This window comes from Xenopus tropicalis, chromosome 2 (genome assembly GCF_000004195.4).
Source record: "Xenopus tropicalis strain Nigerian chromosome 2, UCB_Xtro_10.0, whole genome shotgun sequence".
Lineage (NCBI taxonomy): Eukaryota > Metazoa > Chordata > Amphibia > Anura > Pipidae > Xenopus > Xenopus tropicalis.
In genome coordinates, this window is record NC_030678.2 from 86,698,576 (window position 1) to 86,726,064 (window position 27,489).

The window sequence follows — 27,489 nt, forward strand, 5'->3', positions numbered from 1 at the left end:
TATTTGGCTTCACATCAGCATCATTTTATTACCCCCAACCCCAAAACAATTTTTCCAAACGAATGAAATTCGGACCCACTCTTACAGCAGGCTATAGAGAGTTGTTTACTGTAATGAGACAAAGTCCTGTTAAAAAGAATAACAAACTCCAGTTCAAATTTCATTTGCAATGAAACATAAACTGCCATAGTTATTACATGGAGTTTGAATTATAGGTTATGCCAAAACTGAATAACCTGTGCATATCTACAATACTAAGGCAACAGAAATATTACGCACTAAATATAAAGTTTACGGAGATAAATCTCTGAAATGCTTTCAAGGTATAGACCAGAGCCAACTCGTACACAGCACAAACGCAGCGCCGCAGGGGTGGAGCTTGGAGACGTCACGTGACAGGGCGCGGTGCAGAAGAGCGAAACTTGCGGAGCGAAAAAGAAGAGAGATTCCTAGGTTTTAACAGGTAAAAAATGGATTTAGGGATGTAGGCTTAACATTTTGGAGTTCAGTGAGAGATATGTAGTCTTCGCACTGCATTATTAGGGATATTTGTTGGTAACACAAAAGGATAACGACCGTGTCTTATTGACTGGCCCAGTTAAGAGATAGTGAATAATTACAGGTGGCGAAGGAAGTCCGATTGCTAGCGTGGGTTCTCTCCTTCTGTGTTCTACATTGTTCCTGTGAGTAGAACATACAGTTTGGCAGCACTTGTACAGCGACATCTACTGGCAGATATTCATGCTAACGAATCTGTATGTCACTTAGTTGCCTTATTTGCCTATAGCTCCAAAAGTGACTTTATTAAAACAAGTATGTGAATTATTGGCTTGTTCGTTGCTTTTTAAAAGACAGATCGGTTTATGTGTAAAACCGTAATGATAAAACTTTCAAGATAAATCTGTATATAAAGTGAAATCTGACATTGGCACTAAACAATCAAGTAGAAAATGCAGTGAGTATTTGACCAGGTAAGGTAAATAACTGCTCTTGCATTGCAAAGTTCCTTTAATGTTCACCACAAGACCAGATGTATTCATAAAGGAAATTTTACCCTAAATACCTGCACCCCACAACGCTACACTAACACTGACTAAATGCGTACTGTGAATACCGTGCTGCCTGTGTTTAGCTTTGCTATATTTATGAGGGGTGGGAGGTAGCATCCCCTACTGCACTCTAACTTGCACATCATTTAGTGGCAGCAGGGGTGCCCTGTCCTTCCCCCAGCCAATCTGGCAATAGGTGCAGAGAGCTGCCAGACCCTGGTCACAAGCGTTTGTCTATTGAGTACTAAGGGGTGCGTTTTATACACCTTAGTGATTGCACCTAGAGTTATAGTAAGTGGCCCCTTTTTTGGTTTACTGTCCTGTGGCAAATGTTGTCATTGTTGATAAAGAAGCTCTTCTAAGTTTTTCTTCTGCTCCAACCACTTTAATGTGTGATCCATAGGTGGGTCACATTATTTCTGATTGTTCCTAAGTTTAATATTTCCAAGAGTCTGCATCTATTTTCCTGCATGTATCATTCATACACCATGTATGAAAGAATTTGTATAGAAATATCCCACTCTCATAAAATGCACCTAAGCAAAAGTCTAAGCAGAGCAGACACTGTTTAAAGACTCCCACATGTGTAATGGACAGTAGCATGCCTAGACCATGCCAGGCCCCCTGTAAAAAAAAATCTTTGGAGTGGCCTGGGGAACACTTTAGCCATTACCAGCCCTTTCAGATGCCTGACCATTCCCACTCAGCCAGCTTCTTGCTACTAGTGGTGTGGTTTTATTTAAAGTTATAGAGGAAGCAGACCCTGTGGGCCGGTGCCCCCCTGTTCCATGATCATGGGGACTGCTTGCTCTATAGTTACGGCACTGGTAATGAATGCAGCCTCAAAGGGTGCAAGAAATCCTTCTTGCAAATGTTAGGAGGTATTGTTCATTCATTGTCAATGTTATTGCAGACTAAGGGAAACATTAAGGAAATTATGCAGAACCCCAAGACAGTCCACTCACTTGAGTCTGGAAGAAGAAGCCCCATGGGATTATTCGAAAAATTCCAGATAGAATCATCTAATGAGTGCTGCAGTGACCCTTCCCTTCATGCAGAACTTGGTCCTCCTGGGAAATCTCCATCCAAAAGCAAGAGCAATGATCCAAAGGAGAGCAGCTTGTCATGGGAAATGCCAAAGAAAGGAGCTGATCAAGGAAAAACCATGCACTGGGTAGTGAATTCAAACACCCTCTGCCCTTTTATTCGTGTAAGTAAAAGTCAGTAGAATATGAAATCATTTAATATAATCTTGCTATATTGTTAACATGATATTTACATTACTCTTGAGATCACTCTAGACGCTGCAGTCCCGGTTTTACGGCTGCAAATTTAGTGCAGAAGTGGCAGTCTGGGACATGGAAAAGCATCTATAAAGGTACAGCCAGAGTGTATAGGAATAATTGATAAAGAATGTAAAGCAGTCAGTTATGAGTTGTGCTATAATAACAGAACTTTTGTTACAGTATGTGTACACCATACCTGTCCACATGATGACAAATAATAATAATAATATATGTCAACCTCAAAATGATTAAAGCCTCTCAAATTCAGCACACTTCATTGTCGGGGATCAAATAAATTAAGGCAGTGCTAATCATGTAATTAATACTGATGTTGCCATGTACGCTAGATGGTTAGAGAGTACTTTACAGCTAATGCTACTTATTACAAAAACAGCAGAGAAAATGCCACTGTTGCCTGTGTGTCAGTGCGCACACAGGGTGCCTTTTAGCCTTGAAATTACATTTTTGTGGGTTTACATTGTAGTCAATGTCAGGTGACAGTTGCATTTTCTCTTTTGTGTTGGTGAAAAAAAAGTGTTACATTAGCCTTATAGTTTTCTCCTCCATTGTTCGTCTGTTAAGGTGGCCATACACTATAAAATCCACTCGTTTGGCAAGGTCACCAAATGAACGGATCTTTCTATTAATATGCCCACCGGAGATGATCTGTATTGTTCTAATTTGATGATTTGGCCCTACAGTCAAACGATCCATGACAATACAGGGGATAGGAGCCATCATGTCAATGAGCCAATGCAGTCCTCGATCTGATGGAAAAATCAAATCCATCTGATCAACATCTGGCCAGTTTTTGGCCATATGTCTGTTGGGAAGGCCCGTTGGGGGGATAAGCTGCCGAAACGGTCTAAAGGACCCGAATTGCCAGCTTAAATCTACCTGTGCACAGCCAACTTTAGAGTTGGACAGTTTTTTAAAGAGGGACAAAAGGGACATATATTTGAAAATGATCATACCAAAATATATGATGCTTGATTTCGGTTTTGACTAAAAAAAAGCGTTACCTTTACTACCTTTATTGTAGTTCCCCATAGATCTAGTCCCTGTCTGTGTAACAAATGAATGCTGAACCATAAGCACAGTAGGATGTGGCTAGCCAATTAAAGCTGTGCCTTCAAACAGGGAAAGACAAACTGTCAGGTCTGCCTAGCTGCACAATGTCAGGCATCCTACAGTGCAAAGTGCTGGGAGCTGCAGCTTCTCCCGCATAGCCTGGGAAACAGCATGTCCATTTGTTCAGCATAAGTTCAGTGAATAGGGCTTGTGCTGAACATACTTTTACCCTATTTAATCAAAAAAATTGTAGTTTTAGTTATTTTTAGAGCTGAATAGTGACATTGAAGCTAGTACATGTTTATAACTTCTTGGTTCTTGCAAGACAGTTAATTAGATTACCACTGCACCAATAGACCCTTCTAAATAATGGACTTTTGCTGATCTGGAAACCAGAACAACAAATGGGTGAAGGAAGGGGGTTGTTTATACAGAGATCATTATCTCTACAAAAACCAACTCAACTAACAGGAGAAGTACTTAGTGTGCAATAATGAGCCCTAGGCTGGCCACACCCTCTGTCCCCAACCCCAGCAATGCTTATAAGCCCATGTGCATTTATACACACACTCATAGCACTCAGGAATGGGCATGGGAGATTTAAATAAGTGTCGGTGTCTCTGTAGTGTCCAGTTCCCAGCACTCCAGGTATTTGTAGGAACAAGGAAATATAGATGTTGCTGGGTGGTAATGCCACCCTGAAAAAACGAGCGACTTCATCCATGCACTGTAGGTCCCGTTTGGCCCCTTTGTGACTGAGCTCCAACTCATCGCAGTATGCGGAATTACACAACTAGATACCATGTCTGGCAAATGGATATTCATACAGTAGTTACAGAATGATTACAAGGGAATATGTTATGATTTAGTATATCCTTAGAATTGTCTGGGCACCCCCCTTCTTATTTGTCCTCAGTCCGTACCCGCTTGTGGCAGACAGCAAGGGGCAGGGGTGGTGATAATACCAAAGAGCATGCCTGTCTGGGACCCCTCTACCCTGGCCCTGCCCTGTGGTTGTGCTGTACTATAGTTCACTGCTAAAAGCAGAAGTGCATACTGTATGAATGTGAACATACTGTACCACTTTTCATAGAGAGCTACATTTACAGCTTTTATATAAAGAAGCATTTAACACATTCCTCAGAACCCCCAGAATGCTTCATAGCCCAGCCTTCTTTAATTGCCCTATATTATTATACTGGCACTGTCTGATTCCTCATGATACAATGCTTTGTGCTTCAATTCAAGGCAAAAGCACTTGGAAAAGAAAATGTTGATATTCCAAGATAATTTGTCACCTATAACAGATTTCATCATCCCTATTTAGCTTCCTTTTTATTTTTATTCATTACTCACTGGACATAGTGTCATTTAAAATTATCTACTCTCCTATCTGTCAGATTAAGCATATTGTCCTCAGATTGCAACCATTCTGATAAAGGTGAAAAATAATTGCAAGTCAGGGAGAATAATAGAAGCACATTAGGTTTGGGGTTATTCATAGAAAATCTGCTGGAGAAAAAAAATGATTTATGAATTGCTCAGCCATATAATGGAGGGAGGAAAAGATATTTATGGGATACTGTATTTTGTATATAAAATAGACAGATCAGAATATTAACCCTGTAAGGCAGAGGTGTCTGGAACTGTTTTCTAGTAGGAAGTGAGAGCTCTGCATGGTGACCCCTCAGCTAACACTCATTTTCTCAGAACCCTATAGATATCAGTGTACTAAGTCCTTTGAACTTTTATCTATGCTCTCCACCCTCTGATTATGAGGGCCCATTGCAAATGCTTTCTCTCCTATACCCTTGTAAGCAACACCATGCCTTTTATTTCTGTTTTCTTTTGTCAGTAATATTCCATACCTTTATTGTAGTACAATGAATTTTGCTACAACTCTCCCCCAGGCAGATTAGGGCTTAGAGGAATAAAAAGATTCTCTGAAGGTATGTATGGTCATGCTTTAATATTCCTTTTCTGTTTGTGCCCCAGGAGGATGACAAAAGTTCCTCTTTCCATCCCAGCGGTGTGAAAAATGTGTTGTATGTATGTATTTCTATCCCCTTTCCTGTCTTTTATTTGATATTCCGTTCATGCATTTTTCTTGCAAAGAACAATGTCAGGGTTATGTTAATGTTTGCAATTATAGACTCAAAGAGACTCAAAGATTTACAATTTGCTGACCCACAACTGTGAATCCATGAACCATAATTTAGCATTCACTTTTAATTAAATGTTATTAAAGCATCAATCTCCTCCCCACAAATTAAAATGGAAGTAATTATCTGTCTTTTTTCCATAATAAACCATTTTTCGCTTATTTTATTCATCACCTGCCTTTGCCCATTAATCTTTGCTCCATTGTAAGGTATCAAGAGCATTTCTGCTTGTTTTATGTGTATTAGTGTAGGTTAGAAGTGTTAACGCTAAGTTTCTTGCCACTTTTCATATTTTTTCCATTTGCTTATTAATAATGCACGCATTCTGCATTTAAAGCATTAATTAAAAAAGATTTTCCATCTAAAACTTTTTTGTTTAGTGAAAGAAAATATAGTTTGAAGCACCATTCCAATTTACACCTACATTAAACATTTTCAGTGGTTATTTATATATGTAATTGCAAGCAGAGTTTGTTTATCCCTTTCTGTTCTCCTCCAGGTCTTTTAATTAGTTAGCTTGCAACATTATTTCAGGAGTCAGAACCAGAAATGCAAAACATATCAACTGCCAGAAAAATACTGCTCTCAATAGCAATTATATTTACAAATAACTTTAAAACCATTGAATATTTTAATAGATGTATATTGGAAAGTTGATTGAAATGATATTTTCTTCCATTATGCAAAAACTTTTTTGGGTGATAATTGCCTTTTTAAAACACAGAACTTTCATTATCACAGAAATTATTATAGTAAGCTAATATTATACTCCATGCAATGTTGGGTTGTGGCATTGTACAGTACATCATGGCCAATCAGAAGTTGCTACGTTATTTTGTAGTGGAGTAATAAATTACAGGGCTTTAGTCAATAGTATTTTTTAACATGAGTATGTGAATGGGTCCCAATTATATATCAATTGGACAGTATATTGTTGAGGACCAATACATGGTATAGTGCAAACAAGTCACGAATTACTGAGGTGCCAACCAGAATCTGCCTGTGTATTGTTTGGTCACCAAATTATCAAGGGAAAATGGTGGAACACTTGTATTATTTTCATTTCTTAGCTACATTGTGCTGGAAAGTGGTGTGTGAATTCACTCAAATTGTTGTAGTTTAATGTTTTTTTTCCAAACACAGCAGCACACAGGGTAAATGTAAACAAAAATGTGCTTCTTTTATTTACAGCAGGTTTTCAAAGTTTTTAAAAGGTTTCAAAAGCATGTGACCTATGTAACAAACAACTCACAGTTTATTCCCCTGAAACCAGAACAAACTGGCTGATCTTTGATAGTGCCTTAGCCACTGCCACAGGAAATTATTCAATAAGTTTACAAATAATTTAACTGCATTTATAATTAACTTAATATCTAACCTGCATTCTTTTTACGAGCAACCCCACCTTTCTTAAAGTGATACTGACAAGAAAAAACAACTTTTCAAAATATGAATCTACATAAAAAGTAAACTATAGGTCATGTTGACCATTTGTTGCTGATAGACCTGCTTGTGTAAGTAATTGTTACTTGAAGTTCCTAAACCTGACTGTTTTGCCAACCTGACTGTCCCTTCTTAGCCTGTCAGTTATAGCTTCTAATGCTAACGGCCTACTGCTGCACAAATATGGCAGCCTCCTCATAGAGGAACATGGGGGATCAGATAGGGAATGTAAAAGCACTTATTGCAAAATTATAAATAGCATGCAAAGACAGTGTTATGATAGATGTAAAAAAGGGTTCATTTCTGGTGTCAGTATCCCTTTAATTCCTAGCAAGAGCTCCCTCGCAGCCACTTCCCTTTTTCCCAGGTGGTTACTTAAAGGGGAACTCCACCCAAACACAAGTTAAGCTTTTTGAAAAATAAACATAATTTCATGCAACTTTGCAATATACATGAATTAAAACATATGCAGCCTTTTCATGATTTTTAATGTAATAATATGATTTGGAACAGAAACCTTAGCCTGGCCTGTTTGGCTGATCTTGCTGACTACTTTGAGACTCAAAAAAAGTGTAACAGTAGTCGATTATCCTCAGCCTGCATCCTCTAAATCCTATAATTCCCTGCGCACATCTTGTCAATAAGGAAAGGAACGTCACACTGCAATGCATTGTGGGTTATGTACTTCCTGAATATTGTCTGTAAGCTGTGGAGATGTTGTTACAACACAGTGTTTTAGTCCCTCCTCCCCTGCCAGTATTTCAAATGATGCAGAAAGAGAAAAACTGTCTTGCAGCTGGATTTCAGCATATAAAATGTTATTTATTTATAGGAGCAGAAGGAACAGTGATAGGTATATTAGGGGTTTTTGTGTTTCATTGGTGAAACTATAGAGGAAGCAGAGGTTCAGGGTGGGCTCAGGGGACAGGGGGGGTCTGAATTGCAGGGTCTGCTTCCTCTATAGTAAAAATAGTTTTAAAATCCCCCCTTCCCCACTGCTGTGTTGTGTGGGGCTCTTTAACAAATTTTAGTTTGGTAACCAGAGTTTCCCTTTAATTCCAGCACAATCTATTCAAGCTTTGTTATTCTCCTTAACTTCTGTGTCTCATAGAGCATTCTGGGATAGGCATACCCTTCCACTAGGTTTTTTCAGGCAATGTGCAATAAAGAAACAATAAATAAAATTCTTTTTTGGATATTGCAAACTTTGATCCATTTAAATGCGGCATTACAAATCATCATTAGATTATCAATTAGTTTTAAGGCAGGGGTCCCTAACCTTTCTAACTCATGAGCCACAGTCAAATGTAAAAAGACTTGGAGAACAACACAAGCAGCATAAAAGTTTATGGAGGTGCCAAATAAGGGCTGAGATTGGCTATTGCCTCTACCTAAAATTGCCACCAAGTCAGGAATTCAAAAATAACTACCTGGTTTAGGGGCACTGAGAGCAACATCCAAGGGTTGGGGAGCAACATGTTGCTCATGCTAGTCCACTTATATTGATAAGAATATTGAGAAAAATTTCCTAAAATAATTTAGATCTATCTATTATATTGATATTATCAGTATCAGTTTGGCATAAGGTAGGATAATGAAGCAGCAGGTAACTTTAACAGGATCTTTAAGTCAGTGTTTTTCTGTGGCTACTGCGCAACTATTTTTGCTGCCATTGGAGCCTATGTGTGTTTTTTTTGTGGCAGAACCTTTGTGTAAAATTTAGCTCATCACTAGTCAACATCCATGTGCATACCTCCCAACATTTGAAAATGTGCCCCCCATAGACAGTACCCCCCATACACAGAGCCTCCCATACACAGAGCCTCCCATACACAGTGCCCCCCATACACAGTGCCCCCCATACACAGAGCCCCCCATACACAGAGCCCCCCATACACAGTGCCCCCAATACACAGAGCCCCCCAATACACAGAGCCCCCATACACAGAGCCCCCCATACACAGTGCCCCCCATACACAGAGCCCCCATACACAGAGCCCCCATACACAGAGCCCCCATACACAGAGCCCCCCATACACAGAGCCCCCCATACACAGAGCCCCATACACAGTTCCCCCATACACAGTGCCCCCATACACAGAGCCCCCATACACAGTGCCCCCCATACACAGAGCCCCCCATACACAGTGCCCCCCATACACAGTGCCCCCCATACACAGAGCCCCCCATACACAGTGCCCCCCATACACAGAGCCCCCATACACAGAGCCCCCCATACAAAGTGCTCCTCATACACAGAGCCCCCCCATACACAGTACCCACCATACACAGTGCCCCTCATACACAGAGCCCCTCATACACAGAGCCCCTCATACACAGAGCCCCCCATACACAGAGCCCCCATACACAGAGCCCCCCATACACAGTGCCCCCATACACAGAGCCCCCCATACACAGTGCTCCTCATACACAGAGCCCCCCCCATACACAGTACCCCCCATACACAGTGCCCCTCATACACAGAGCCCCTCATACACAGAGCCCCTCATACACAGTGCCCCTCCCATACACAGTTCCCCTCATACACAAAGACCCCCATACACAGTGCCCCTCATACACTCCTTCCCCTTTAGTGGTTTCATCATCTTATGCGGTTCCTTATGCGGCGGCGACAGGACCTTTTATAAGGTTGCGCCCGTGGGTACGTGTGACGTCAGTACACCTTATAAAAGTGCCTGTCACCGCCGGAGAAGGAGCCAAATAAGGAGAAGACCCGTGCAAGGAGCTGGAGTGCCTACCTTCAGCCAGCGCATCGTCGCGAATCGTTCCATGAATGTCCCGCATTTCCGTAATCTATTACGGAAATGCGGGACATTCATGGAGCTTTCCGGGACAGCCGGATGCGCTGTAATAAGCGGGACTGTCCCGCGCAAAGCGGGACAGTTGGGGGGTATGCCATGTGTTGCTAAAAAGTTCTAACTGGAAATATTCTTGAGCTTATTCATCACTCAGTGAATTTATATCTAAGGCATTTGCATGGAAACCACCAAGACTAGATTAAAAAGGTGATTTTAATCCCATATAGTTACAATTTCCTGCTGCATTTTGTACTACTGGGTACATATTCATAGACGCAATAGCCTATAAACATAGTTCAGAGAATATTTGAACTTCAGATTTAGATAATGTGTTCAGCATAATTTATTTGAATAGAACTACATCTGTGAATTTTTACTCTGTTAGGAACCATGCATTTAACAGCAGTTGCTGTGCCTTGTAGGGTAGAGGTAGATAATTAGATTAACCCCTTCCTTTCCATCTTGTTAACTGAAAACCATTACGCAGGGGGGATCTGTGCTTGGCAATTTAATAATCTACATCAAAGGGCCAAACATGGCGTAGCTTCAGTTTCCCTGTTTGCCCTGTTTAGCTCAAGAAATTACAAATTACTATAGATTCTTCATGATTAACACAGTAGGTAAAAAGTATATTCAGCACAAACCCTATTCATTGAACTCACAGGCAGGGGAGCCTCTGCCATGAGGCGAGTTGAGAAACTCTGCTTCTGGTAACTTAAAGAGCAGAAATTCCAATCTTTAAATCAGAATTTCGATCTTCTATTGCAGAGAGCACTACAGTGCTCTTCACTAGCATTGTGGCCCCCCTCTTTGACGCAACAAAGGTAATGTGGGGGGAGTGAGGGGGCGGCATCAAGTTGGCCACCTCTGTCGGCTAGAACCCCTGAGATGGCACTGCTCACAGGACCCACGAAAGGGAACAAGTGCATAAGTACAAGGAGCACTTGCTCCTCCTTGCTTGCTGGGTGCCAGACAAAAAATCCAATGCTCAGTGTCAATTGCCGCCTCAGGAGGCGCAGCTTGACCTGTCCTTACAGTGCCAAGATTTGGCCTGTGGCTCCTGGTGTTCTGTACCTTGAGAGTCAAAATTATGTTTATAGATTAGTGATATTTTATATCGTTATGTTACTAATATAACTTTTTTAAAATCGGTTGTTCATGTAATATTTATATATATTACATGTATGGAAAATATAAAGACTGCCTTCAGTCACTTTTTTATACAATTGAAAGGGGCTGTTCTCCTTAAACTTAACTTTAAGTATGGCGTGAACATCTAAATTCTATTTGCAGTTGATCTTCATTTTGTATTCTTTGTGGGATTTGAATTATTTATGTTTTGTTACATTTCTTGTCATATGCATAGCAATATACTGAACAAGGCAAGCAACAGGGGTGGGAGATACTTCTCTACAGGGTACTGTCATTCTAGTGGCAAAAGTTACTATTGTTCGTTTAAGCTATGGGGGGCCCTAAAAGTTTATTTGTACAGAGCCCCATAGGTCCAAGTTGTTGGTTGCTCTCGCAGTGGGGTAACATCAAAATATGGAATGTTTATTATGTACAATGCATTAGCAAATGGTCCATCCTGTTCTAAACCTAAACAACTGAAATAAATTAAACAGCACTTAAACATGTCAAGCATTGTAATATTTACTATATAATCTCTTGATTTCTTAATCTTGGTTTGAACATGCCATTCTGTGCTTTGTAAAGCATACTGCTTATTCGTATCACAGATATTTTTCAGTTTCCCCTATTTTTAAAACTTTGAGAACGATTTCCTTTTCATGTGACTTGATGGAACTTTGACTTTGACTTACTTTGGTCTCACTTCAGTATTCACTTTAATCAAAAACTCTCTAAAACTTGCTTGTGAGCTCATATTTGTCAAATTTCCATTATTTCGTACAAGAGGATGAACAACTAGTGAGATTTTAGTAATCCTTAACCACTTTCCATGACTGAATTAACAAGAATTTCAACCTCCCTTAAACCAGTTAAAGCTTTTTAAATAGGCCATTTCACTAAATGCATCAATGCAAAAAATGTTGCAAATTTTATCATAAAATGGACCAAAAGTCAGGATAATTTTACCCTCAAGAGTAGAAAACATATCAATATTGTGCAGCTTATTAAACAATATTACAGAAGCATGTGTCATCATATTTTCTCAAGTCTTAAACCTATGTTATATTACTTATTACTTTGTGGGTTATAGTTTCAGGTTTCTTACTCTGTACCCTTTTTACCTCTTTTACTTATTGCAGAAAGTGGATTCCCCTTACAGGCTCCTAGGATCTTGGGAGAAAGGTTATAGGGAAATACAGAAGCTAGAGGAGCTGGAAGATACTTTGGAAGAAGAAGATGTTTTTCCCATTAAAAGTGAAACGAGTGGAACAAGTGAAACAAACGTATGCTAAAGAAAAAAACATATTGTACAGCAAGAGAAACCTGTATGTTCAGAAACCATTCAGCCTCATCCAGAAGCAGTATACTGTACATCATTACATGTTAGGAACTAGAAGTGCCACAGTGCAAGGGCATCTTTAAGTCTTTTGGGGTGCAGCATCTATTTCTTTCATCTTCATTTAAATAGACTTTTCTGTACTAGTGGGATACCGTATTACACAATAGATTATGTGTAGGTGCCTCCTTTTTCTGCAGTAGCACACATATTTGTTACATGTCACAAAACAACACAGAAATAAGGACATCCTTATACAAAAAGCAACTTGCAGTGCTAGAGTTTGGATTTTCTGTAGAAAAAGGAGTCACTGAAGATCAGATGCAGCTACTGAATCATTTGCAAACTGATAAATAGTTGTCTTATACACTGTATACAGAGTTAGTAATAGTTAGGTAATATCAGTAACACATATTTTTACAGAAAGCAAAAATGGACTCTTTGGGAAAGTAGTAGTTTATAATAAATATATAAAAATAGCAGGAAACAACCTGCCTGCTCAATGTGATACAGTGGCTTCCTTTGTGATCCCCTGGTCAAAAAGCAGCAGAAGTAAGAATCAGATACTGTAGAACCTCAGTTTAAAAATTCAAATGTAAATGAAACTTGGGTTCTTAGGGAATTTTGGGACAGTCACATGTAATTGGATTAGGATAGATCAACCAAAGATGCAGTATTCATGAACTTTAAACCAATAGTCTGAGCTGTTCTATTTCACTTGCATGGGATTTTGTGCTGTCCTAATTAGGCAGACAGAAAAAGCACATTTGGCAGAATACAGCGGTGCAGTACTTGCCTTGCCTGATGTGCCAAATCTGCTGCCAGTTACTATTTGTAGATTCTTTTCTGTTCCTGCATGTTTTCCAGTTAATCCCTATTTAACTTAATGAATTTTAACATCTACTTTGTGGACCAGTCTGACACAGTGTCCAAGACACTCATAAGTAAACACATCCCTGGCTTTGTTTCAGTAACTACTGTTTGTCTAAAAGAACGGACATCTTAATTACTATATAATCTACAACATTTTTGATTAAAAGGCAAAAAAACCCCCAAAAAAACATGAATGGCTGCAAGCCAGCTCTGATCTCTTTCTCTCTTGCATTGAACTATTTTAATTTGCATTTAATACAATTCTCTGATATTTTTATCACTCACTCTTGCGCATTAAATGAATGTAATTGCACTGAAAAGTATACATTAATGGGACATGGGCTCCTAGTAGATAGAATTGCACATTTATTCCCAAGTATGTTCAATTTTCTCTAATTAGTGCTCGTCAGGTGTCGTGTCTTATCTGATAGCTATAATAGCACAAACCCCTTCAACTTGTAGAGCAATTTCTTTCTTTTATTATTTTATCATATTTTGCATTTCTTCTTGATTTTGAAGGGCATAGAATATTGTAGAGTCCAAAAATAAATCTTAAGTGTGATTAATTTATATTATTAATTTACATTATGGTGCTGTTAGGGGTGTGAAGGATATGGTACAATTTTGGTGGGGGTTTATGATTCTTTCTGGTTGATTTATTTAATATACTACACCCATATTCTCTATACTGATGTAGGAAAGGCTGGCATTCTAAAGCTATAAGAAACCAGAATCTGCTTCAGAGTTCAGCTTAATTCCGGTATATTTTTGCAAAAATCAGATTCAGCTAAATCCTCGGTGTTCAAATGAACCCAATCAAAACCCTTAAAGTCATGTGCCAATTTTGTAAGATGTTGCTCTAATGTGAATATGCACATTAGTACTCTAATTCAAACTTTGGGCTTGGTTATTAGAGATCATATCAGCTGCACTTTGTGATTTTTTAGTTGGCTTTGGTGTATTCCCAAAACCTTCTTATTTTTTTCTGTAGCTGGCAATGCAAACTTTACCCCAGTGTTATCTGCAACCATTCAGATTTTGCTTTTATTTTTCTGTAGTCAGCTTGCTGATTTGTTCATAATAGTAAGTATATTGTTAGTGTATTGCCCCTAAACTCGGCTGTTTGGTCAATATTACCTATGTATGGCCAACTCGGCATAAATATCTGTGAGACCATCAGTGACATATAGAGATCTCTTGATTGGTATATTATTATAATTATTTGAGGTGTGTTTATGTTTTTTATTTAAAGAAGTAGGAAAGGCTAAGTCACTTGGGGGTGCCAAATGTTAGGCACCCCCAAGTGACTTAAATCGCTTACCTTTTACCCTGGGCTGGTGCCCCTGTTAGGAGAAAACTGCACCAGCCCGGGGTACCTGTAGTGAGTGCTTCCTTCTTCCATGTTTCTTCTGGGGTGAAATCCCTGAGTCGCGCATGCGCAGTAGAGTGAAAAGCCGTCTTTCTTGTTAAAGTTTGGCTTTTCACTCTAATGCGCATGCACAGCGCGCCAACGCGGAAGAAGGAAGTGCTTGCTGCTACCCCGGGCTGGTGCTGTTCTCTCCTAACAGGGGCACCAGCCCGGGGTACAAGGTAAGCCATTTAAGTCACTTGGGGGTACCTAACATTTTGGCACCCCCAAATGACTTAGGCTTTCCTTTAAAGGAAAACTCTGGCTTCCGAACCAGAATTTCAGCCCTGTACCTATATAGGCTCTTTGTTTAACTGTTCATTTATTTTTCTTTTCTAGAAAGATTATCAGGAACTTCCCTCCTTGATACCTAGTAATATCAGAGGTTTTTTGGAACCATATGCATCTGATCTAAGTGTCAAAAAGAGGGCAAGAGATCACTTGCAGGTGATGGCTAGTCATTCAGGTGAGTGACATTGGTTGTACTCACTTAATTTTTGTTGATGTAGATTTGCAAAACTAGTTTATTGGCCCAGGGCTGTTGATGCATGTACATTGTAATCAGATTTAATTTGTACGTTTTTGATGATTTGAAAGATTCTGATATATTAAATGCTCCTGAGGTCATTTTAGATATGCTATAAGAACAGGATGCTTTCTCCAAGCAAATTGTCATAGGATGGATATGGATGAAAACCTCCCACTCTCCAATGACACTTGTCTGAAGCATAGTCTAAGAATATTCTGCAACTTTAAAAAAAAAAAACCCTCTGGCAAATCTGTCTGGCAGAAAGATTTACTTATTATTTAAGGTTTTTATTCTCCTTTAATATTCAAATAGTAGTACATATTAGGCATAGTGATCCACATAACTATATAAATATTTGTCTGAAAATCGGTGGGCTCATTGGCAGGCCTGATCAACTTATCATTTAGTGTTAATTTTAAAAGGTGTAGACAGTTTCCAGGCTAAAGGTGAGGGCAGGCAGGAATTAGAGGGGGAAGGAATTTGAGACTTGGCAATAAGAGATGCTGCATCATTATGAGCAGTTACTACATCACTAAAGGAGAGGAAGGACTAGGTCGAGGCTGTGGAATATGAATAGCATCTAGGCAGTCTGAGAGATGTTGAAGTACCCGAGAAAGGTGCATTTGCTGAACTTCCTGATTCTGAAGGTTTTGACTATATTTACCTATAGTTAAACCACCAGTTAGTTTTGCCCCATTAAAGGGGCTGTTCACCTTTAAATTAACTTTCAGTATGATGTACATTCGGAGACACTTTGCAATCGGGCTTCATTTTTTATTATGTGTAGTTTTTGAATTATTAAGCTTTTTGTTCAGCAGCTCTCCAGTTTCGAATTGTAGCAGCTATCTGGTTGCTAGGGTCCAAATTACCCTAGCAACCAAGAAGTTGTATGAGTGAGCTGCTAGAATATAAAAAGAAGAGTCTTGAATAGAAAGATAAGTAATAAAATACAACAATAACAATACAATTGTAGCCTTACAGAGCAACAGATTTTTGGCTTCCAGGGTCAGTGACCCCCATTTTAGAGTTGGCTGAATGTATACTTTCCTATGATCAGAAGGCAAATCTCTATTTAAAACATAACATGTGGCATGCAAGTGTACGTTAGGGTGCATTATGAACCCTTAAAAAAATCTTATTTAATACTACAGTTATGAGACCTGTTATCTAGAATGCTTGGGTCCTGGGGATTTCCAGATAAGGAATCTTTCCATAATTTGGATCTCTGTACTTTAAATCTACTGAAAAATTATTTAAACATTAAATGAACCCAGTTGGATTGTTTCGCCTCCAATAAGGATTAATTATTATTGGTTAGGATCAAGTACAAGGTTCTTTTATTTTTACAGAGAAAAAGAAAATAGTTTGTAAAAACATTTATTTGGAGTCTATGGAAAATAGTCTTCCCATAATTTTGAGCTTTCTGGGTAACGGGTTTTCAGATAATGGATCCCATACCTGTATTGCCTATTATCTGAGTGTGCCTTGAAACTGTTTTAAAAATACTGACAGCTATGACCTAAGCAAGTTAAGTATAGGCAATAAAATAGGAATAATATTCTACACTAATAATAAGCATGTCACTCAATATTTCATGATATTTCTATCAGCAGACCCAAAGGGGAAGCCAACTAGAAAGACCCATATATCAAAGAAAAATCATGCTCCTGCTCCAGTGGCTGCAGGTACCTTGGAAAATGTGCGAACCACAACAGTGCAGGCACTATCTGATGTGCTTTTGAAAAGGTAATTTATATTTATGGACGAAGTGCTGTGTAACCCTTTCTTGGCACACTCACTTCTGTGGGGCTGTTTACTTGTTTTAGCAGGAGATTTTCGTTCTCTTTGAGTTATAAAGATACTGGGAACTGGGATTATAGCGCAGTGCCTCCACCTAGTGACACTGAGGAGCACACCTCAAGGGGGTTTCCACTAGGAATAATCACACACAGTTGCAGAAATATCAAACTTTATATAACTGTTGAAATAGAATGTAAAACAACTTTAGGGATAACTGAATTTCCTGCCCTGAGGAACTTGTGCAGTCTATCCACTCCTGGCACAGTCTCTGTAGATGCCCTGTCCCAACTTGGATCCGGATAGACCACAACCCTTTAATCAGTTCAGTCCCTTCCCCAAGAGCTCTTAAGTCCCCCCAGGTAGCGCTACCTGCCCCAGAGTACCTTCCCCTATGGAAAGGTGGCTGCTCCCACGTAGCAGGCAAACGAGCAATACCTGTTCTCACCAGGGGACACACACAGAGATTCCACAGAGGACTTTGTAATCCCTGGCAGCCCAGCAGACTCTTATCCTTTCAGTCTGAACTCACCACAAGTGGTACTGGCTGCTCACTCTGTATCTCTCTTCCAAAAGCAGCAAAACACCAGGGGCTCCCTTTATCAACGGTTGGGCCCGCCCCCTGATTTTTGGCTCCAAAGTTAAGCACACCACCTCCCAGAAGTGCACCAGGGCATCCAGCCAATCGGGTTCCTCCCCAGTCTGTAGCTAGGCTGGATGATGTCACAGACTGAGAAACAGGGGACAGAGTTTTCTGATCCCCTACAGCTGTCTCCTGCATATTTGTTTCTATGAGAAAATCTGTTTATTTTCTGTTATTTAAGAGTTAAGGAGGCGCCAGACCTTGATGTACAGGAGGAAACCTTGTTGAATGCCGCTAAGAACATTGAACAAGAGATCTTTGCACTTTTTTACCATACTGATGCAAGATACAAAAAGAAATATAGGAGTATTCTATTCAATCTGAAGGACCCCAATAATAAGGTGGGTACGGGAGCAGCAAATTGCCTAGCCTAGGACATAAAATTCTGTAAGATATAAAGAAGTGCAGGGCCAGACTGGGCCCGAAGGGCATTGGGAAAAAACCTGGTGGCCCCCTGGCCCTTCTGGACCTCAGACCCGTTCCCTGCTGGAAACTATTTGGCCGCAATAGAGAAACTTATGTCTGGGGTGGGGGGCCCTGAGGAGTTGGAGACACCTGGGATGGCAGCATTGAGCACTCCAGTATAATGCTAAAGAAGTGGATATAAGTATATATGTATTTTCCCATAAAAATGTAATCTTTAAAACCAAATTAATTCATTTTTTATCATCAAAATGTTGTAGAGTCTGCACTAATCAGGACTGTATTGCCTTGGTAATCTGTTTAGTTGTCCAAATAAATGGATCTTTGCACAATATGTCCACCCAGTTGGTGGAGGGAACTTCATCAGTGGCCCCTTTTTAGGATTTTTAAAGTATCTCAATAGATATCTTGCTGATGCCTGCCCAGGTATTGGTTGGCCCCAGTAAGTTAGCATTGTTTTCTGGAGTAGCTTAGTTGGCAGCTGGTGTTGGCATCTCTATGGTCAGCTTTTTTGATTAGTCTTCTGACTTTTCATTATCTTTGCAATACATGATTATTTGCTGAATTAGGCCATACTGCCCGACTATCTGGGCATGCATGCACCTCAGGGATCTATTCCCACAGACCATCCTGCAGTTTTTTCAGATAGCCCTCAATCTTTTCTTACTTTTGATTTGCTGATGACATCTGCAGATGCAGGAGTGAGAAGAAAAACAGCTCCGGTTTCTTCTGAGCCATCTATATCAGCAATGCTATTAATCCGACCATTCGTCTCATAGATTGATCATTTCGATTAAATTAGCATTCAACCATTATATGGCCCCCTTTAGTGAGCATTAAGATGAAACAAAATACCATTAAATACTAGGGCATTTATATTTAATTAGCTGGTCTTTCATCTGAAGACCCCTCATATGTTTACATTTGGGGACTTTCATGCCGTCCTGGAAAAGCAAAGGGTAAATGGCTGGATGTGTTGGTGTGTGGATTCTGAATGGAGGAGCACCTTTGCAATTCTGCCACTGGCCGTCTATTGTATAAACATATATTTTTTAAACAACAACGTGCAACAGAAATGTTTCCTCATTGTAATAGATAATACTTGATTCAGTTGCAGTGGAATGAACACAGTTTCCTTGCTCTGCCTTTAGGTTCTCTTCCGCCGCCTTGTTCTAGGAGAGATCACCCCACAGCACTTAGCTTCTCTGAGCTCAACAGAAATGGCAGGAGATGAGTTAACCAATTGGAGGAATGAGGAGAAAAAACATGTGAGTGACCAATCATTGTATCAACCCGCTTTCTTATGTTAAGTTTTGTATATTAATGACAAGTCAATTTCTCTATTTTACTTTCTTTACCCTTTCTAGGTCCTGGATATGATCGAAAAACAAGAGAGAGAGCATCAGCAAATTCAGGTCACCAAGTTAACCCACAAGGGTATTATAGAAATTGATACAAATCCTGATCAAAACTGGAGTTTGGAGGATCTTATAGTAAGTGTATATCAGCTTGGTGTTGTGTTAGTAGAATTTTATTAATAGGAGAAATATGTGTGAAATGACCAGAGGAAGTGGGATTTCTCATTTGCAGATGTAAGAAAACGAATTAAATAGGCCAATAGGTGTTACTTAGCTCTTTGTCAGGGTGCAAGGTCAGTACTCTGGCTATAAAAACATCAGCATCACATGACATAGTATGGTATGAAGAGTTTTAGCTTAAGGTGTTATTTTTAACCTCCACACACAGTTGTTTGGTTAAGGAATTCCACTTCTAAACTATACATCACACAAAGTTAATCAACAGAGGCTTAGTTGTTAAGATGACTGCAGTGCTGCTGCTGCACTATACATATATATATATATTTTTTTTATGTTGTATTTCTTACACAAGAGCCATGTAAATAATGTCCTTATAAACGGTGCTTAGTGGTATCATAAATTATGATTAGTGCTTAGTAATGCAATTTGTCACATGACCCACTGAAACATGTTTATTATAACAAATGTACCCCCTGTTGTAATATGAGAGCATATTAGACTTCACCCCGCAGGTCTGTCACCTGTTTAAAAGCACTTGTGCCTTTATACAGCACCGGATTTGATCGACGGGCGCCCAGAGGCCGCCCCCTTGTCAGGCACTCCTCTCACTCCCTACCTCCCTTGTATCCATTTTTCTTGCACAAAGAGCACTGGAAACAGGATGTGCAGAAATACCCAGCGCACCTAGACCCCAGTGCTCCTTATGTGAGCAAAGTTGAAGCGTGGCTGGGTGGCATGCCTCTCCTAAATTTGTGCCTTTGTGGCCTTGCCCCAAATTCAGACCTGCCTTTATATGGTCTGGGACTTTCCTTGGAGACCTATAATATCCTTATATTTTACAAAAGGGGGTACATTATTGCCTATATAATGTACAGTTGGACCATTTTCTATGGCCCAAACAGTAAAATATATATTTTTTTTGAGCTTAAAGGTGCACAACTGATGCAATATGTTGATATTGAAGCAGTACTTACTATTTGATGCTAGTAATTAGTTTTTTGAAAATATATGATTATCCAATGTATCAATTAAAAATGAAACAAAAGTGAATAAATCTTTTTTGCAGTATTGTGCTAGGATAAAATGTGAAAGACTGAAAAAGTACAGGTATGGGATCTGTTATCCGGAAACCTGTTATCCAGAAAGTTCATCTCCCATAGACCCCATTTCAGTCAAATAATGAAAAAATTGAAAGTATAATTTGTTTTTCGCTGTAATAATAAAACAGTGCCTTTTACATGATCCCAACTAAAATCTAATTAATACTTATTGGAGGCAAAACAATCCTGTTGGGATTAATGATTTTTTTTAGTACAATTGAAGTATGGAGATCCAAATTACGGAAAGATACTGCATTCTGGTTAAGAGTCCTATACCTGTAATTACAACAGTTTCTGTAATGATATAATTGTCTTTATTTAGGGATCTAATTGGCTGTCTGATGCAGCTACTCTGGCAAATAAGGGTAATAGAGATAGCACCTTACAACACAAAAGTCACCTCCTGGATCTTGACTGTCTCATTTGCACTGGTAAGATATCCTACTGTATTATTTTACTTGCATTATGGCAACGCCAATTTGCATCAATCCAAAAAATGAACGGCACACTCAAATAATAAAAGTTAAATAATGACAAATTTATTGAACACAAGAATACAGTACATGAACCCAATGCGTTTCGACCCATAAAGGGTCTTCATCAGGGGGCTGATAACTCAGAAAAACTAAAAAAAAAAGGCTGTTTTTTTGATTTTTTTATCCCCTGATGAAGACCCTTTATGGGTCGAAACGCATTGGGTTCATGTACTGTATTCTTGTGTTCAATAAATTTGTCATTTTTTAACTTTTATTATTTGAGTGTGCCGTTCATTTTTTGGATTGATGCAAATAATTCAGGAGCAACTAAATGTACTGACTCCGGGGACCTGCACCTCCTACTCTATATTGGGTGTGCACTCTTATGCAGTGTACTGCTCATATAATAGGGACTGATAGTTTCCAAAAACCGCATTGCATTTATTGTATTTTCCTTTTTTCTTTACAGGGCAAGCAAATCCTACGGACCAATTAAGCCAGCAGACATGTACACGTCTATATACCACACAAATGCAGCTATCCAACTGTCTAGAAGATGGGAATAATTGTTCCCCCAATTCTGGAAAGAAAGGCCAGAGCATGTATGAGTTACGTACTGTCGTGCAATTGACTTGTGCTGTGATAATAGTGCTTTTGCTGAGATTTACACAAGCGTGGCAGACAGGAGCCTACTGATGGACTTTGTTATCTGTCTTACAGGGGTATTCCATGCACATCAAAAATGACTACAGAAGAAACAGGCTTGTGGAAAGGCTACATCCAGATGTTCTCTATGAAACAATTCAAAGTTACAGCCTATAAAGTTTGTGGATACAGCACCCAACTCTGTCAGGTAAAGGTCATGGCACACAATATATTTTGTCATCTGCACTAAATCTCCTTCAGTGCAGGCCTTAAAACAGCATAAAATAACTTTAGTCAGTGTAATTCTTCAACACTAAAACATTTAAATGCCATAACTGCTATAAAATGCATTTTCCATCGATTATGCATTTCAAATGTTTTGGCATTAAAGATTCATTTCTTCTTAAGGGCAAGACCCCATGGATCGATTTTTTTGACCCAGATTACTATTGTTTATTCTAAACTATTTCCATTATCACCTCAGATTATAGTGTAATGTATTGGTATAATGTATATCCACTGATCTTTTTAGATATCACTCATTGTTCTCATCAATGTACATTTTTTCTAATTTTGCTAGGAACTGCCAAAGGTAATAACATCTAAAGGCTGCATCTCTCCTGAATCTGTCTGGGAATATGTGGATCTCATCTGGCCTGGCTGCTCTCAGGTAATATAATGATATGCTTGGAAAAGCACAATAAAGACCTCTTTTAATGGTTAATATTTCTTAATATTTCTTACTTATTTCTATGTCGGCCTGGGTGTTACTTGTATTTTTTATATGGAAGGAACACGAATGCATACTGTATATACAATATTCCTGTAGAATTTTATGTTTACCCAGAACTTTTGTTTCTATATATTATAATAATAATAATCTTACCACGTATTTGTCATATATCAGCGTGACCACTTCTCATCAGGGGTTAGAAGCCATTACAGAAGGTTCTGGTGGAAGCAGGTTTTCACTGCTCATTGCCTGATTGGGCAGCAGATCATGCAGTACCATGAGCAGTGAAAATTTGTTGCACCATTAGATAACATAGTACAATGAGCAGTAAAAATGTGCTTAATCTGATGGGGTGAGCCCAGTATCCCCTTTCTTAGGGCTCTGGTGGTGGGATGGCATATGCGGCGGTGGGATGGCATACTGGCGATTTACATTTTCACCGGTGGGATGTCATATCGGGGAGATTAGTCGCCCGCAACAAGGGAGATTAGTCGCGGGCAACTAATCTCCCCATGTACCAGAGCCCTTAAGTGTCAGAATGCCTTGGATTTAGGGCATTTGGGCATTTGTCACTGCATGAAGACTCAGAGCAAAAAAAAAACATTTTTTAGCTAAAGGGGTGTGGGGTCCTATATACCTACTTAAATATGCTCCTCCTGATCCCTCCCCTGAGCTAACCAAGCCCTGCCCAACCCAACACTGATTTCCCCAAACCCTGTCCCATTTTAGAATGCCCTGCCTCTTTCATAGCCATCTGGGAATCCCGTACATTTTTTTTTATTTAAGTGAGAGCCCACTTAAATTTGCAAGCAGAAATGCCAAGATGCCTTTGTTCCTATTTTTGTTGCTGTGTAAGTGCAGATGAGGAAGCATTGTGTACCTCTTTACAGTTACTTTTGATATTTTTCATAAGAAAGGAGAATTTTGATTGGAAATATATTTGGAGCAGACATTTTGGTAGAGATGACAGTGAGTTACTTTTACCTTTCACAAAGAGATGCAACACTTTATGCCAGTACCTCCACTGATGTGATTTTTGCCAAGGGACATCCCTACAGCATATTAAAGACGGGTGGTGCTTCCAGCAATCAGAGTGATCTTATATGTTGTTTCCCAGGGCTTAATGTGGCCCTGGGCAAGTTGCTTAATATTCAGGTGTTCCACTGGACTAAGCATTTTTGTGATGGCTATATGGCTAATGTGCCATACATTTTTTTTACTGTGATGACTGCCTTGTAGCGCTAAACTAGTCTACAGTGCTTTGATTCACACACAGCTCTAGGGTTAAAACACTATAAAAAGAGTCCAAAGAAGGGTAAACTAAGCTGGTAAAGGGCAAGTTAAGTTTCAGTTATGAAGAAAGACTGGCCAGATCAGCATTGTTTACTCTGCAGAAGAGGCATTTAACGGGAGTTCCGTGATAACTATATATATATAACCCAGGTCAAAAAGTTTGTGGGATCAGAAATTGCTTAATATAATCAAATACTTAAAATAAAGTCAAATGTATCAATATAGGCGAATGGCACTGGTGAATATTATCTATATTATGTGCACAGAACAACCAGTAAGAAAGGCATTTGTGGTTGTATATTTACAAACAGTATTGGGCTTTCAACTAGGGTGTAGTAAATCTACGTGAGTAGCGTAATTTGTTTTTGTCAGTGTTACTGATTTCTACCCATTTATATTGGGCAAAGGCAAACAGCCCAGAAGTACAAATTAGGCAATGAGTACAGTGCTGCACCCTGCACCTCTAGAGTTACAATATTTGATATGTCTAAATGATAAGTAGGGGGTGGAAGAAGGGACACCTATGTGCCTCCCTACTCCTTTCCCTTTAAACAACAGTGTTGCTGGCTGCAACCAGCCCTGCATTAATGGGAGAATTGCAGGTCCTTGTACTCCATTTTGGAGTGCAAACAACTGCACACTAGGTACAAGTAGTGGGGCAGATTGTTAAAGTAAAAAAAAACCTGACTGCTTGCACTATTTTTTCATGCTTCACCTTTTCTAGTGCTTTGTAAATGAGTCCTAACTTTTTTTTTTAAAGCCATATACTGTAAGTGTGTCTGTATATATGTATATTAGTATTTTTTTAAAGTGGAACTATGACAGAAGGGTACATATTTTAAGCTTTATTTATTTGATTATAATGTTACAATAAACATAGGAAATGAACAAACCAAGTAGTCTCAAAAGCCTTATTTTGTTAGGGAGTAGATTTTACTGAAATATGGGCATATGATGTAGGGAAATTTTGTCATTCACTACTATGAAATACATATTTTGTAGATTAAAGAAAATCATTAAAAATAAAAATGATAATGTTGGTTTTCTTTACACAGGATATGTGCTTGATCAGGTTCAGCCCAAAGAGTTCTCATGATGCCATAGGATACACTCGTCTTTATTCATACTTAAGTCGTAAACTAAAATATGGGATCATTAGAAGTCACAACATGGAGGCCTTTGTGGTTCCTCTGTCCGCTAGCCAGCCCATCCCCCACAGACTACACCCATTGGGTGGACCAGGTAAGTCATATGGGAAATAATACAAAATACATGGATGAGTAGAGCACCAATCTCAGGATTCCTGCTTATAAAAGACTTTATTTCCGACTCCAAACACAACATGTTACGGGCTCCTTCGAGCCCTTTTTCAAGTCATATGGAAAATAATAAAAGCTTTTGCAGATTTACACCAATCACTTAAATAAGATTAATGATCATTATAACTTGTATCCTACAGTCATATAACCAGTGGTAGCTGCATATAGGAGTAGTTTGGAATATCCAGCAGGCACAGATTGCATTCTAAAGGAAACATTTCTAATATAATACTCTGTATGTTGAATAGCCTTTTTGCAGCTGTTTTATGATATATAAATAACAGACGTAATAGTTTTTGAAGCAGCTTTGTTAGTCCATTATGCTCTGTGTGTATCTGGTGTCTCAGTGGAGGTGTCCAGCCTTTTAATACTGATGTTGCTGTGTGTACATTTAAGCCTATGATTAAGTGTCACGCGTCAGGCTTCGTGAGATGAGTGTTTAACAAAGGTTTTTTTCTTTTTTAACTTTTAGTTGGCCTGCCTTTGAATCTCCAGAGTGCCTTTTTCCCTTTTTTTTGTTTTCAGCGGAGGTCTAACAACTGTTCCATGACCATAGATAACCATTTTTACCTCAAAGCCTTTGTGTTTTGCATCTTAACCTATTACTCTGACATCAGCTCACCTATAATTCTGCTTACAGCTCCTGTAAACATGGCCAGTGGCCATCCTGATGTGAAAAAAGCAGGGAACTGCTCTGTACTTGACTTGAAAAAAAACAAAAAAACAAAAGCAGATTTGAAAAAAAAAAAAAGCACAGGAGATTGTTTACTGGATTGTCATTGGTCAGTTTCTGATAAGAGCATGTCAGGCACAGATACGGAAGTGAAACATGGGCAAAGAGTGAATATATATATATATATGTGAGTGTATTGATAGGTCTATGTAGGTACATACATTTATTTGCATTTGTGTCATTTGGCAGGGTTAAACAAAAGTAAATCAGGGTTTTAGGTGACCAGGGACAGAGCAACATTTCTTCTATTTGTTCCTATTTTTTTTATATTATTATTTTCTGCTACAACCAGTACTTTAACTGTTGTATGATAGGTCTTGATGACTCTGTGTTGTGTTCTTCTTAAGGTTTGGAAGATAACCATCCTATGCTGCTCATCGCTGTGCTCCTTCCATGCCATCCATCCTGGACATCTTGTCCTAGAAGAAAGTCCAAAAAGCATAAAAAAGTGGTGGATATCCCTGATGACATTTTCTCTGAAATCTTAGCAGATGTGGAAAGAGAAGAGAAGGAGATGTTGGGGCAGGGTCTCATATCGCCATGCACATCCTTTATTAAACAGGGCCCCCCTGAGTTTGAAGGTGTGGGGGATGAAGTTGCTATGCAAGAGATCAGGAATAGTCTGCAGTATTTGACAAAATATTTACAATTCTTTGGACAAAATCCTGGGATTGCTGGAGAATTTGAAGGTGTTAATATCATACCTATGGCCCAGCAATATAGTTTTACACCAGCAGCTCCCTCTTTTTCTACATGGCCCATGCACTCTTTATCTGGGCAACCTAGTCTCTATGATATGGTATCTCCTGTTGAGTCTCCATATCCAGTATCTTATGACTTTGCAAATCAGTCTGCCTTTGCACATCTTTTGTCTTAAACCAGGTAACCATTGCCTTGTGTTTCAAAATGGCTGTAACTTTTGAAAGAAATGTGAAAGAGTTTTATTTCAAAATGGTGGACACCAAAATACACAGTATTTGATTTTCTTATTATTTAATAAGTATATTATACTTTATACTTTATTTTTGACCCTATAACTTAACTTGCCAGTAATTAGGGATACACCAATTCCACTACTTTGCCATTTGGCCAAACCCCCGAATCCTTCATAAAAGATTCAGAAGAATACCGTTCCGAAACAGACCCCTTATTTGCATATGCAAATTAGTCAACACATGGTTAAATATTTTCAACTTTCATGTTTATACGATATATGTTATATCAGTTACATGATTTTTAGGATTTGGTTCGGCAGGCACGTACATTCACCCGAATCCGAATCCTGCTAAAAAAAGCTCAAGCTTGGCCAAATCCTGAACCAAATTCTGGATTCGGTGCATCCCTACTAGTAATACACTATATGGCAAGCTACCCAGTACTTGCTTCTTTATTTTATGTTTATTTTTCAGCTTATACCCGCAAACATATACCCTTAAATATGTAAAAAAACTAAGTGTTTCTTACTTTGGACAGGGATTTAGGTTTGTTAATGTTCTTTTTGTTGAATTTTTAGTAAAATGGAGAATCATGCTATATTCACAGGCTTTTAGATGTTTATGTGTATATATATCTATATGTATACATTTCAAAATATCTTCTCTGCTACATAAACAGTCTTATTTCAAGTCTCTGAATGGAAATATGAAAAAGGAATAATAAATCATTGCTCTTGTTATACCTCC

General features: G+C 39.0%; 1 protein-coding gene across 5 annotated transcripts; it reads left to right on the plus strand.

The window, feature by feature from the left end:
* Window positions 1-391: 391 nt before the first annotated feature.
* spocd1 (SPOC domain containing 1) lies at window positions 392-27,489 on the plus strand. 5 transcript variants are annotated; one of them, XM_031896358.1, is made up of 15 exons: window positions 392-463; window positions 1,963-2,259; window positions 5,402-5,455; window positions 12,101-12,244; window positions 14,918-15,044; window positions 16,718-16,853; window positions 17,729-17,888; window positions 19,122-19,238; window positions 19,338-19,463; window positions 20,931-21,039; window positions 21,554-21,692; window positions 21,805-21,937; window positions 22,310-22,399; window positions 24,811-24,997; window positions 26,155-27,489. In XM_031896358.1, the coding sequence occupies exons 2-15, from the start codon at window positions 1,987-1,989 to the stop codon at window positions 26,682-26,684; spliced, it is 2,325 nt and encodes a 774-aa protein (XP_031752218.1). In that variant the 5' UTR covers window positions 392-463; window positions 1,963-1,986; the 3' UTR covers window positions 26,685-27,489. The 5 variants fall into 5 exon arrangements, with proteins under 5 accessions (XP_031752218.1, XP_031752220.1, XP_017947364.2 ...); XM_031896360.1 differs by having other exon boundaries at window positions 16,721-16,853; XM_018091875.2 differs by lacking the exon at window positions 392-463 and adding an exon at window positions 625-755.